The sequence below is a fragment of the Molossus molossus genome, unplaced genomic scaffold, assembly GCF_014108415.1.
Source record: "Molossus molossus isolate mMolMol1 unplaced genomic scaffold, mMolMol1.p scaffold_m16_p_11, whole genome shotgun sequence".
NCBI lineage: Eukaryota > Metazoa > Chordata > Mammalia > Chiroptera > Molossidae > Molossus > Molossus molossus.
In genome coordinates, this window is record NW_023425346.1 from 95,363,195 (window position 1) to 95,376,231 (window position 13,037).

At 46.8% G+C, this 13,037-nt stretch overlaps 1 protein-coding gene across 1 annotated transcript in view; it reads right to left on the reverse strand.

Annotated features, from left to right (window-relative positions):
- Positions 1–1,775, reverse strand: part of AP1S3 (adaptor related protein complex 1 subunit sigma 3) — a 58,354-nt gene extending 56,579 nt beyond the window's left edge. Inside the window, exon 1 of the mRNA XM_036255039.1 lies at positions 1,640–1,775. Within this exon, the coding sequence (XP_036110932.1) occupies positions 1,640–1,642 (3 nt within the window). The 5' untranslated portion in view covers positions 1,643–1,775. The remainder of the gene's footprint in view (positions 1–1,639) is intronic.
- Positions 1,776–13,037: the final 11,262 nt, after the last annotated feature.

Here is a 13,037-nt window from a genome sequence, read left to right on the forward strand (position 1 = left end):
AAAGGTCAAGGGCTTATCCAAGGACAAACTGCTAGAACAGGTCCGAGGAGGTAAAAGGAAAAGAGTATAATAGTTGTCCTCATCTGGTTGTTACAAGGATTGAGATCATGAATACAAAGGGTACATCCCGCTTGGCCTATCACAAGTGCTCGAGAACGTTAATATTTCCTGTTGGGCAAGATCTGGTGGAAACCTAGGGAAACTTTCGCACATTGCTGATCAACTGAAAATAAGACACAAGACACCTCCACGGCAGGTGCTGTCTCGGGCATGGACCCTGCCCAGCCCCTGGGATGGAAGCAGTCCTTTGCTACTCAGAAACTCCAGGGCCTCTTGCTGCCCTCCATTCGGCAAATGATGCTGGCGGGCTGCACTGCTCACTGTCACCTTGTTCCTTGGGAAACCTGAGCAAGCCAAGAGAGCTGCTCCATTATTTACAGCCTCCTTTTGCATCACGCTGTATTTACAAGGAACGCTCAACAAGAGCAGCAGCGCCTCTTGTCTGTGCAGTTTGCTCTTCTAGAAACTGGCCCCTGTGGTCTTCCCGTCCAGGGGCTCAGCTCTCCACAGCTCTCCTTGTCCATCAACTTTCTGAACCCACGTGGTCCTCCCGTCCTGCCTGCAATGAGTGGCCAGTTGAGCAGAGAGACCAGGGGCGTGCAGGTCACTTTTGTTTCTTCTTGGACTTAGGAAGTGAGTTCACCTGGGGCAGTGGGTCTGGTGCAGTTGAGGCCACTGCACTCTCAAGACGCTCTCTGGGCAGAAGAGAGCAAGATGCACCTGAAGCTGTGGCTTCCACTCAAGAGCAGCCACCAGGACCTGTCACCTGTAGCACTGCAACTGGTCTCCCTGTTTTCACTTTGACACCCCTACACACACACACACACCAGTCTACTCTTCACCAACCATCAAAAAGATATTTAAATGTATAGAAGCGATGAGGTTACTTTTCCTGCTAAACCGCTCCCAAGGATCCCCGACTCAGTTGGAATAAAAATCAAAAACTCCTTAACTTATGAGGCCCTGCCTCATCTGGTCCATCTACCTTTCTTGCTACAAGCAAGGGTTGATTCTCCCTGGCCTCTGCTCTCCCTGCTCCCACCAAGGCTAGGCCCTCCAGGACCTCCAACAGCTCAGATGTCACCACCGCCGCCGAGAGGCCTTTCCGGCATGCAAGCCCACTCTGCACACTTGCCTTTCCACCCCTCCATGCCATTGTATCTGAGACGGCAGAGCACTGACGTTCAGAGGTTATCTTTATGTTACTGGTGTATTACACGTCTCCCTCCAGCCACACCTCCCTCCTAGAATGTGAACCCCAGACAGCCAAGTCCCCATCTGGTCCCCGCGATGCCCCCAGCGCCTGGCACCATGCCTGGTGCAGATTAAGTGCTCAGCAAACGTTGGTCGAATGAATGAAGCAGCGGCGCCGGGCAGCCGCTATAGTCCCTGGTTGGCATGCTGGTGCCTGGGCGCGTCCGCACCGTCCCGGCGGCGGGGCCACAGGTGCGGACCGGCCAGGGACTCCGGCAGGACCTGGCAGCTCCCTCACCGAGCGACGCGCCCGGCCCGGTTCCGCAGGTGCCTCTCGGAGAGCGCACCCCGGGTCAGCGCCGCCGCCCCGATCGCCTGCACTCACCATGGTGACCGGGCCGCCGCCGCGCCAGCCTGACGAGCGCCCAGGGGCGAGCGCGGTGCACCGGAGGGCGAGAGCCGAGGGCAGCAGCCGGCGCGGCTGACAGGTGAGGCATCCGCCTCCGACCGCGGCTGCTTCCCACAATGCCCTCGAACTGAAAGTTTGCAGACTCCTCCTCCCCGTCGGCTGCCCTCCGGCCCCTCCCGCTCCTCCCGCTACCCCCCCCCCCCCCGCAGCTCGCCCCGCCCCGCCCCGCGCCGCGCTGGCGGCTGCAGGTGCCAGTCCACCTGCGCTCGCGCCGCTGCGCCCGGGCCCCGCCTGCCCCGCGCGGGGGCGCCAGGCCGCGGGGTCCTCGCTAGCAATCCCTGCGCCGGGAGGCCCGAGGGGGCCGCTCTCCTGATTCTGCCGCGCCCAAAGTGTCCATTCATTCGACAAACGTTTACCAGACCCTGCAAAGAGATTTCCCCATACACCTGCGGAAACTACCGGCGGCCCTGGCCCTAACCCGGATAGAGGGAAGGTTTGCCCGCGCTAGAATGGACGTCATGCTTGTATATTTATTACGTTATATACAGAATACAGATATGCAGTCAAAAGACACTGGGCAATTTAAACATCCGGTTTTAAGACGTCTCTCCCAAGACTGGTGTTGGTTCTCCAATCTCTCTCCTTCTCCCCTTGATTGTTCTTAAGTCTAGAGTTTTTACCTGGGCGTTAGGATTCTGTGTGCATGCTTATGTTCTTTCGGGAGGGCCGGTTGGTTTTATCAAATACCTGAAGGGACCACACCCGTTTAGGTTAAGAAACTTTGCTTTTGTCGCCCCTGGAAGCCAAAGTTGGTGGAAGTCCTTCCCAGGGTCTCCTGTGTACCTTCTCCGGCTCAGGTGACCGGGCAGTAAGGGACGCTCCATCCACCAGCGCACTGCAGGTACATTTACCCGCGCTAACCCTGGGCCAGCCTACCCAAGCGCGGGCTTCCTGCTGGGAGCAAACCAGCCTCTGTCTTCTGAGGCCTAGAGCCTTTTGGGGACAACAACTAATAAACAAATAAATAAATAATTACAAAATAGGAGCTGCGCTAAGCAGGTGAGACGATTCCAATGAACGCGTGAACAGGTTGCTGGGGAGGCACAGAGGAAGCTACATTTACTTAGCGAGGGGGTCGGGGAAGGCTGCCCGCTGAGGAGGTGACATGAGACCTGGAGATGAGAAGCCAGTGCTCAAGGGGAGGAAAAAGTTAGCTGTCCTTTTCAAAAGACTCCAAACAAGGCCCCTGTGGCTGTAGTTAAGTGAGAGCAGGTTCAAGAGGTGAGCAGAAGCCAGAAGGCAGTGAATGGGTCTATCCTACATTAGGGCATCATATACACTAAAAGCTCCCAAGACAACAATAGCCTCCAACCTCAAAGTTCTCAACAAGCTCAGTGCCTCCATGTCCCTGTTTCTGTTGCTACACACCGGTCCTGGTGTGGCATCCGCCAGAGGGCTCCAAAAGGGATTATTTAACAATTAAACCTCAGGTGATGGAGCGAGTTTGCCTCCTGACAGAGGGACCACAGTACTGTGAATTCAGGAGAGCTGCCTTCCAAACTCCTAATTCTCCACTCAGGCTCCATGTTCCCGTCTTGCACCTTTTGGCCTCACTGTACCGAGGGTCTCCTCTTTCGAATTTCAAGGCAGGGCTCAGCTCTACTGCACGCACCTTGCTGATCTGTGAAAAGCACCTAGAGCTTTCTGCTTTAAGGCTTTTATTGCTGGTGGAAAGAGATGGGAAGACTAAAGGTAACTTTTAAAGCTGAAGAAACCTCAGTGCTCTTGCCATGACAATTAAGTAAAAGATTAAAGCAGGACAAAGTTCCCTGACTGTGTGGCTCATGAGTTTGATTAGGGAATGAGGGGAATGTAACAAAAACTATTGGCATCCCTTGCCTTTTCTCGTTAGCCTGTTGAGATAGGCTGTGGCTGCTCTCCTGGGCTTCTCCCCCTAATGCTCTTCCCTCCAGATTTTCAAATCACTCTCAGGTCTGGACAATTCACATAGGTTCTCTTACCTGGCCTTCAAGATGCCCTGTGATTTAATACACGGTTTGCAAATACTTTCTCCCATTTAATAGGTGGCCTTTTTATTTTGTTGATTTTTTTTTTCAAGGAGTGCTGTTCCCGTTGTAAAGGTAAGAGCCTGAGACTCGGAAATGGTGAGGCCAGAGCAAGTGCAGACAGCGACCAGAGGCAGAGCTAAGCCCGGCTTCGAGGCGCCAAGGCTCACGCCGATTCCCTCCGCAGCCTCGCGCCTGGCAGACCCACTCGGGACGAAGCAGTGGTGTTAGCAATGTTTATTCAGAACATTCACATGTCTCAGTGGAATAACTTGCATTCTTGAGCCGTGACTTCCCTGTCTCATCTTTGCTCCGTTTCAAGCTCCAGCTCTGCATGAGGTCCACGAGGAGGCCAACCGCACTGAGTACCCAAAGGCTCTGAGTACCTCCCTGCCCAGAGAGCTTCCCTGGTCCAATCCTAATGAAGCTTAAGACTCGAAATCTGCTGTCACAATGTTAACCCAAAACTAAAGGGCCAGCCCTGGCTGGTTTGGCTCAATGGTTAGAGTGTTGGCCAGCAGACTAAAGAGTTGCGGGTTCGATTCCGGCCATGGGCACATACCTCGGTTGTTGTGTGGGAGACAACCAGTCAATGTGTCCCTCTCATGTCAAGGTTTCTCTCTCTCTCCCTGTCTCTCCCTCCCACTCTAACTGAAGATAAATAGAAAAATATCCTCGGGTGAGGATTAAAATAATAAATAAATAAATAGCCAAAGTGAAAGGCAAAAGTGTTTCTTTGGGATCTAAAAGAATATCCTTTTGGGAAGCACTGATTCAGGCAGAAACCCAAAAAGTGTTCCCATTACAAAGTGAATGCAACGGGTATTTGTGAGAAAGGGAAGGGAAATAATTCCATGAATAGGAGCAAGACACAGAAGGTGCAGACAGGCTGAATAGTGATGCTCATTCTAAACAATGTCTTTCACTTCCCCTTCTAGTCATAACAAACATTAGTTTGTGACACAGTGCTGCCCAGGCCCAGTCCAAAGGTTATTTTGCCCAGTTTTAACATTACAGAGGTTTGAGGAATGAGATGTGAAAGGTAGTTCCTCTGGGATGACAGCTTTGAGTCCACTTTAAAGCGGCTCTGTCTCTGTTACTTTGCACAGTCGGCAGAAGCCAGCGTGCACGGTGTGCTGTGTGTTTCAGAGTAGGTCGTCTCTGAGCTGGTGCGTGCGATTGTGTGTGCAAAGTGACTCAGCCTGGGTGTTAGGTGAGCTCGATTTATGAGTTTCACTTCTCAAATTGCTCCATAGCTGCAGAGTGACAGAAGCCACAGAGAATGCAGAAAAGGCCACCAGGGAGGCCACGGGGAAGAAGAACAAGTTAGGGAACATGATAGCACATCAAAAATGATGCCAGTCCATAACCCAAAATAGTAATTTTCTAGAAATTGAGGGAGATCAAGCTAAGAGTTTAAAAAAATAAAAGAAGCAAAGGAGAGGCCTTCAAACCAGATTAGTCAGGAAGTGAACCAGGACTTTCTTTCCAATCATAATGGTGATCTGGTTAAAAGGTAACTAAACTAAAGATAAATGGGGTGGGGAGGAGGAGCTCCTGGGTTTCCCATTTTGTTAGTGTTGTTAAATACAAGATATTTTCACAAAGTAGGCTGATGGTCATCTTTGCTATTCCAACAAAAAAAGAAGGGCATGGAATGCAGACATACCTTGATTGGTTGTTAAAAATCACCATTAAAAATGCAGTAGATCTCAGCATAATAGATGCCAAGTAAAAATGAGAGTCTTTGGTTTTTAGATTCCACATATAAGTAAAACCACACAGTATTTGTCTTTCTCTGTGTGACCTGTCACCTAACATAATACCCTCTGGGTCCACCTATCTTATTGCAAATGGCAAGCTCTCATTCATTTTTATTCTTCTGTAATCAAACAAACAAAACAAAATAAAAACAGATTCATAAGAACAGAGACCAAAGGGATAGTTGCCATATTGTGATAAGTGTCCACGGTGACAGATGATTATTAGAATTAGTGGGCTGACCACATTGTAAAGTGTAGGAAAGTTGAATCACTATATTGTACACCTGAAACTAATATCACTAACATAATATTGTATACCAACTATACATAAATCGAAAATAATAAAATCAGTGATTTTTCATTAAAAAAAAAAAAGATTGAGAGACTATGAATCAATCAAAACATTTACAATAGCTAAGATCTGGAAACAGCCCAGGTGTCCATCAATAGACTAGTGTATAAAAAAGCTGTGGTACATATACATAATAGAATACTATACAGCTGTGAGAAAGAAGGATCTCTTACCCTTTGAGATGACATGGAGGGACCTGGAGAATATTATGCTAGGTGAAATAAGCCAGTCAGAAAAAGACAAGTAAGTATCACATGATATCACTTATTTGTGGAATATAATGAACAAAATAAGCTGATGAACAAAATAGACCCAGAAACATGGAAGTAGGGAACAGACTGACAAACCCCAGGTGGGGGAGAGCGGGAAGAGATAAACCAAAGAACTTATATGCATATATACAGAACCAAAAATAAACTAATTAATTAAAAAAACAGAAACCATTTTCACATTTGAGGACTGGCCATTGATTTGATCCTCCAGGCAGTGTTTGGAGCTTTGCCATCCCCACTCTGGGTCTTGGTTTAAAAGGATTGGCATCATTTCTTTTAAAAGTGGATCCCACTGATATCAAACTAGACTACGAGTCCATAGTAGTCGAGACAGCATGGTACTGGCATAAAACAGACATAATGATCAATGGACCAGAATAGAGAGCCCAGAAATAAACCCATGCTTTTATGGTCAATTAATATCTGACAAAGGAGGTAAGAACATACGGTGGGGAAAAGATAGTCTATTTAATAAATGGTGTTGGGAAAATTGGGCAGATATGTGCAAAAAAAAAAGAAAGAAACTAGGCCACCTTCTTACACCATACACAAGAATATACCCAAAATGGAATAAAGACTTAAAAGTTAGACTCAAAATCATAAAAATCCTAGAAGAAAATGAAGCAGTAAAATCTCAGACATTTCTCATAGCAATGTATTTTCTGATATATCGCCTTGGGCAAGGGAAACAAAAGAAAAAATAAATAAATGGGACTTCATCAAACTAAAAACTTTTGCACACCAAAGGAAACCATCAACAAAATGAAAAGACAACCCACTGAATGGGAGAACATATTCACCAATGACATATCTGACAAGAGGGTAAATATCATAAATTTATAAAGAACTTATAAAACCAACACCAGAAAAACATAAACTGCAGTCAAAAAATGGGCAAAGGACCTGAATAGACACTTCTCCAAAGAGGGCATACAGATCCAATAGACATATGAAAAGATGCTCATTGTCACTCATCATCAGAGAAATGCAAATTAAAACCACAATGAGATCGCATCTCACACCTTTCAGGATGGCCACCATCAATGAATCAACAAACAACATGTGTTGGTAAGGATGTGGAGAAAGGGAACCTTCGTGGACTGTTGGTGGGAATGCACATTGGTGCAGCCACTATGGAAAACGGTATGGACTTACCTCAAAAAATTACAAATGGAACTGCCTTGTGACCCAGCAATTCCACTTCTGGGAATATATCCAAAGAAACCTGAAACACAAATGTGAAAGAATATACGCACCCTTCTCTTCACTGCAGCATTATTTACAATAGCAAAGATTTGGAAGCAGCCCACGTGTCCATCAGTAGATGAGTGGATAAAAAGCAGTGGTACATTTACACAATGGAATCTTACCTTTTGCAACAGCATGGATGGACCTGGAGACTATTATGCTAAGTGAAATATGCCAGTCAGAGAAAGACAAGTACCATATGATTTCACTTATATATCGAATCTCAGGAACAAAAGAAACTAACAAACAAAATAGAATCAGACTCATAGAGCCAGAGAACAGATTGACAGGTGTCAGAGGGGAGGGAGGTTGGGTGCCTGGGTGAAAACAGTGAAAGGATTAAGAAAAACAAAACAAAACTCATAGATGCAGACAACAGCATGGTGATTACCAGAGGGGAAGGGGGATGCAGAGAGGAAGAAGAGCGTGAAGGGGGGACAAATGATGGAAGGAGACTTGACTTGGGGTGGTAAACACACGATACAATATACAGATGATGTATTATAGAATTGTACCCCTGAAACCTATATAAATTTATTAACCAGTGTCACCCCAATAAATTCAATTAGAATGATAAAAATAAAATAAAGTGCCTCCCACTTTTGTCGGACTTTGGAATGCTGAATGCTCAAGCAATTGCCACGCTCCAGGGAGTTCTTGTGCCAGCTCAACATATTCAGTGGTGATGCTGATGAATGGCCCAACATGTAGGTGTGACGTTTGGGGGCCAGATGCATAGCTCATGGGGAAGAGGCTCATTCCTCTGAGGGGCCTTCAGTTTGGTCTGAAGCTGGGTGCCACCGTGGCATCAAACATTTCTCAGCTTTCTGTAGAACTCCGTGGTTGATTTTTAAATTTCAACATCAACTCAAGAATCATTAGCCCTGGTGCTCTGGATGAGTAGCCACTTTTAGTTTGGTAGCATTTAGCTGTACTCTCCAGGTCATCAAGTGGCCACGTATAATCTGAGCATAAGTACCGAGTCAACAGATCAAGGTGCATGTTGGACAGGGGACTGAACCTCAAGACCGGTGATTCAAAATCTGGGGCAGGGAGTGGGGAGGTCAAAAGAGAACAATCGGAACCATCTAGCGGCTGGATTCTAGCCCTCCAGCAAGTTCGGACTGGGGAAAGGTTGAGAACGAACCTCTGCCCCAGGTAACCTGGCTCCATGCACCTGTGCGGAGCCCTGGGATTGTCTTACAGGAGAGGTGAGTGTCTCAGTTGATAAATGCTTCTAAGAAAATGACTGTTTACAGCTTCTCTATGCATTTGGAATGAAGGAGGGAACCTAAAAACAATTATGTGAAGGTAGGAGAAAGCAAGGCAGGGATTGGACTAAGATGATGTGTTCTCTTAAGGGTGGTCCTGCTTTAGAGGGGCCTGAGGAGAGCATTTCAGAGGTGTGTTAACCTAGATGTTCAGAAACAATGGATGAGGCTTGCTTAAGGCAAAGATAAACCTAGGAGCCCCAGCCAATCTGGCTTAGTGGTTAGAGCAGTCGGCCCAGGGACCAATGAGTCATGGGTTCAATTCCGGTCAGTTGTGGTGTGTCCCAGCCCTGATCAGGGTCGTGCAGGAGGCAACCAGTCCATGTGTCCCTCTCATGTCAATGTTTCTCTCTCCTCTCTTTCTCTCTCTCCCTCCCTCCCACTCTATCTGAAGAAAAATAGAAAAATATCCTCAGGTGAGGATTAAAAAACAAAACAAACAAAAAAAGATAAACCTTTCACTAGAAAGCTATATGCCTGGGGCATGACTACCCAGCATGACCTCCCAGTTAGGGATTTATAATCAGATTACCCTATGAGGTTACCTTCCACAGAACCCCGTTTCATCCACACCTCCTAAAGACATTGGCAGGATTAAAATATCAGTACTCGATCATTTCTGCGGTTATCATACTAGTAATACATTTTAATTTGTATTAACTCTTTTAAACCTTGACCTCCCACAGCACTTTGTTTTGACTGCTGTGACTCAGTCAACCTTGCAGTTTGCCTTCTCCTTCCCTGTACATTGGCCTCAACTCTTCGATCATGTTTTAATCTTTGTTTATTTTTTATTTATTTTTATTTTTTTTTATCCTCACCCGAGGACATTTTTCCATTTCTTGTTCAGATAGAGTGGGAGGGAGAGAGAGAGAGAGAAACATCGATGTGAAAGGGACACATCGAGTGGCTGCCACCAGCACAACCAACCAGGGGCGGGGACAAACTGCAACCGAGGTACATGCCCTTAGCGGGAACCGAACCCAGGTCTCTCTGGACCGCAGGCTGATGCTCTAACCGCTGAGCCAAACTGGCCAGGGCTGCTGTTTTAATCACCTTTGCATCTCCCTAGCTGCTCAATAAATATTTGAATGAATCAAAAAATAAATAAAATTTTAAAAAAGCTTCCTCACTGACCAAAATACCTTTTCCAAAGCATGTCAAAACGTGCTTTCTTAAAAGCATGTTTCAAAGCAATGGAGAGAGCGAGCCGAGCGCATGGGCTGGTGGCGTCTCCGCTCCTGCAAGCCGGTGCCAGCAGTACACGCCACACTCCAGTTTCACATGAAGCTCAGGAAACAAGCAGAACAGCAATCTGCACACGCAGCCGGATCTGGGCGATCACATGGTCTCCAGGCTCTTTAGGGTGAGCAGTGTGAATGCCTAGGGCTGTGTGCTGGACCTGCAAAGGCGAGAGTCGCTGTCACCTGAGGCCGTGTCAGCAAGCTGGCTCCTGCGTGCAGAAATGTGTGTAAGCGAACCTCTTCCCTTCTGTTGAAGGAGAGCGGGTCCTTTGCCTTCTAATTTCTGTCTGTTTGACATTATGCCATCATAAATACCCTGTGACATGTTGGCTTTTCTCCAGGATGGGTCAGAATTCTAAAAACAGTGTAAGGTAGTAAATACTGGCCGTTTATCTTATCTGTAACACACAGATTCTGCTCTTTTGATCTAGTATTTTAAGAGTTGGGTGAGGCCAGAAATTGCCAGGAAACCATGTAGCCATAGAGGTTTTCCTGTGCCAGCTCATCCTCCTCCTTAACTACTTTCTTTTTTTCCTACAATGATATGGTTTAGTATACTTCTACATGTTTTTATTTTTATTTTTATTTTTTTTTTGCATTTATCTTCAGTTAGAGTGGGAGGGAGAGAAGGGTGAAGAGAGAGAGAGAGACACATCAAGTGGTTGCCACCCACATGACCCCAGCTGGGGCCGGGGACAAACTGAGGTACATTCCCCTAGTGGGAACCGAACCTGGGACTCTCTGGTCCGCAGGCTGATGCTCTAACCGCTGAGCCAAACTGGCCAGGGCCCATTTTTTTTATTTTTCAGTTAAGTTAACATGTAATATTATCTTAGTTTCAGGGGCACAAACAACGTAGTGATTAGACATTTATGTACTTTATGAAGTGATCACCCTGCTATGTCTAGTACTCATCGGACACCATACGTAGTGATTACAATTGACTGTTTTCTTAACCACCATCCTTTCCTCTCTAGTCACTTGTATCCTTGACTGACACGCTTGTTTCACACTCGTTTTCTCCCCACTCACACCTCTGAGGACGTACTGGGACTGCTCCCGATGTTCTTTGTAAGTTATCATCCCTCTGTTAAAGATGAGGAAACCGAGACTCAGAGCAGCTGAACAACTTGTTGGGATCAGCTCTCTAGTAAAATGCAGAGCTGGGATTCAGATTTGGGCAACCTTGGCTCCGAAGTCCATTATCATTTCCCCACAGCTATCTTTCAGCCACCTGCAGGCTTTATCCAAGCTCTGAGCTGTCCCTGATTCTCAGCCTCTTCATTCCCAAGACACTTGGCTGTGTGTATTCTAGCTAAACCTTGCAACATGTGTAAGAGTCTGACAGGCTCCCTATCCTGCACTCAGCGTTCACTTCCTCCTCCAGTCTGAGGTGTGGGGCCACCACCCTGGACACGGTCAGGGCCCCACCGATCCAAGGGCAAACTCAAACAGCCATGACATGAGTCCTGCCGGGGCCATGGGAAGCCACAAGAACTCTGACCCCCTCTCCCTGTAGCCAGTGTGGACTTGAAACTTTGGTGTGCACAGAACCACTGAGGGAACATGCTCAATATACACATGCCCAGCCCTGCCCAGAGAAACGCTGATTCGGGAGACCTGTTCAAGGGTTGTAGCGAGGTAGCTGTGTGCTCAGATTCTCCCACAAGGCTTTGCGTTTGGTCCCAGCCTCACCACTGCTTAGCTCTACAACCTTGCACTGATTGTGTAGCATCTCTGTGCCTCAGTTTTCTCATCTATAAGTAAAGACAGTATCACCGTGCAATTCGCAGTTTTGCTGTGAGAATTAACTACAATCGTAATACCTGTAAAGTGTTTCGTGTGGTCCTGGAACACAGTAAGCACTTAATAAAAGCTAACCGTTCCTTGATACTAAAGTTTGTGAGACTCTCTCTTGGGCAAAAACAAAGCTCTCGCTCAGACTGGTCTTCCCCAAGACCAGCAGAAGAGTGCGGGTTCTGAGTTCTGCTTCTCTGCCCCTGGCAACCTTGCACTTTCCATGGGCCCCAAAGTCACTGATTTTTAAATTTGGTTCAGTCCCAAACGCTACTTACTAAGAAGCTCTCCCTGAGGGCTACCTAGCTAGAGAACCCCAAAGTTGCAGCACCTATCCCTCGGTTTTTAACATGAACCATTATAGAACTCACAGCTTACGAAGACCCCAGAGCCACTTTCCGTATTCACATGCACCACAGATTGGGCAATTTTGCATTCAACACCTACTATGTGCTAGGTGCTGTTCTCGGTATACATGCATTGGAACAGACTGTACCCCTGCCCTAGGTGAGTTTATTATTATTGATTGATTGATTGATTGATTGATTTTTAGTTATTTTTAGAGAGAGAGGAAAGAAGAGAGAGTAGCATCATTGTGAGAGAGAAACATCAATTGATTGCCTCCCATATGCACCCCAACCAGGGATCGAACCCACAACCTAGGTATGTGCCCTGATGGGGAATCAAACCTGCAACCCTTTGGTGTATAGGATGACGCTCCAACCAACCAAGCCACCTGGCCAGGGCATGAGGTGATAATTCCGTGTACAGTAAACAAGTACCAACAAAAACAGAATAATCGAAAATTGTGATGAGTTCTGTGATGGCTAAAGGGGGGTCAGTGAGAGAGAATGATGGAAAGCCACATCAAAGGGGGCAAAGAGCAACACTGAGGAATGTGTAACCTGCCGGCTGAAAGGAAACCAGCCAGGTGCAAATGGCACCCACATCTTATTGGTTCCCATGATTAAAGGATCTCAAACAGAATACTTGTCCCACATTCCCTTCCCCCCTCTCTGAATCCTGTTTGAAATGACATCACCGATCCCAGGCTTTGGCAGTGGAGCTATGTGCTTTCTATGCCACACAGAAAATTATTTTTCTTGGATGTGATTATTGGCAACGTTCCCCATTTTTCATTTCTCCTATTTCGTAATCATTGAACATTTGCCTAGATAGTTCTCTTACATCAAATCTACACCTCCAGGTAAAACGAGCCCGAATGTTAGCTTGGGGTTTGATTTCTGGTAAAAGGAAGCTCCCAGAGCAGTAAATAACCTTGCCTCTCCTCGCCAGACTTAAAGACTCAGTGTTAACAGTCTTGTGAGTTTGGTATAGTACGGTTTTCAAAGACCTGAGAC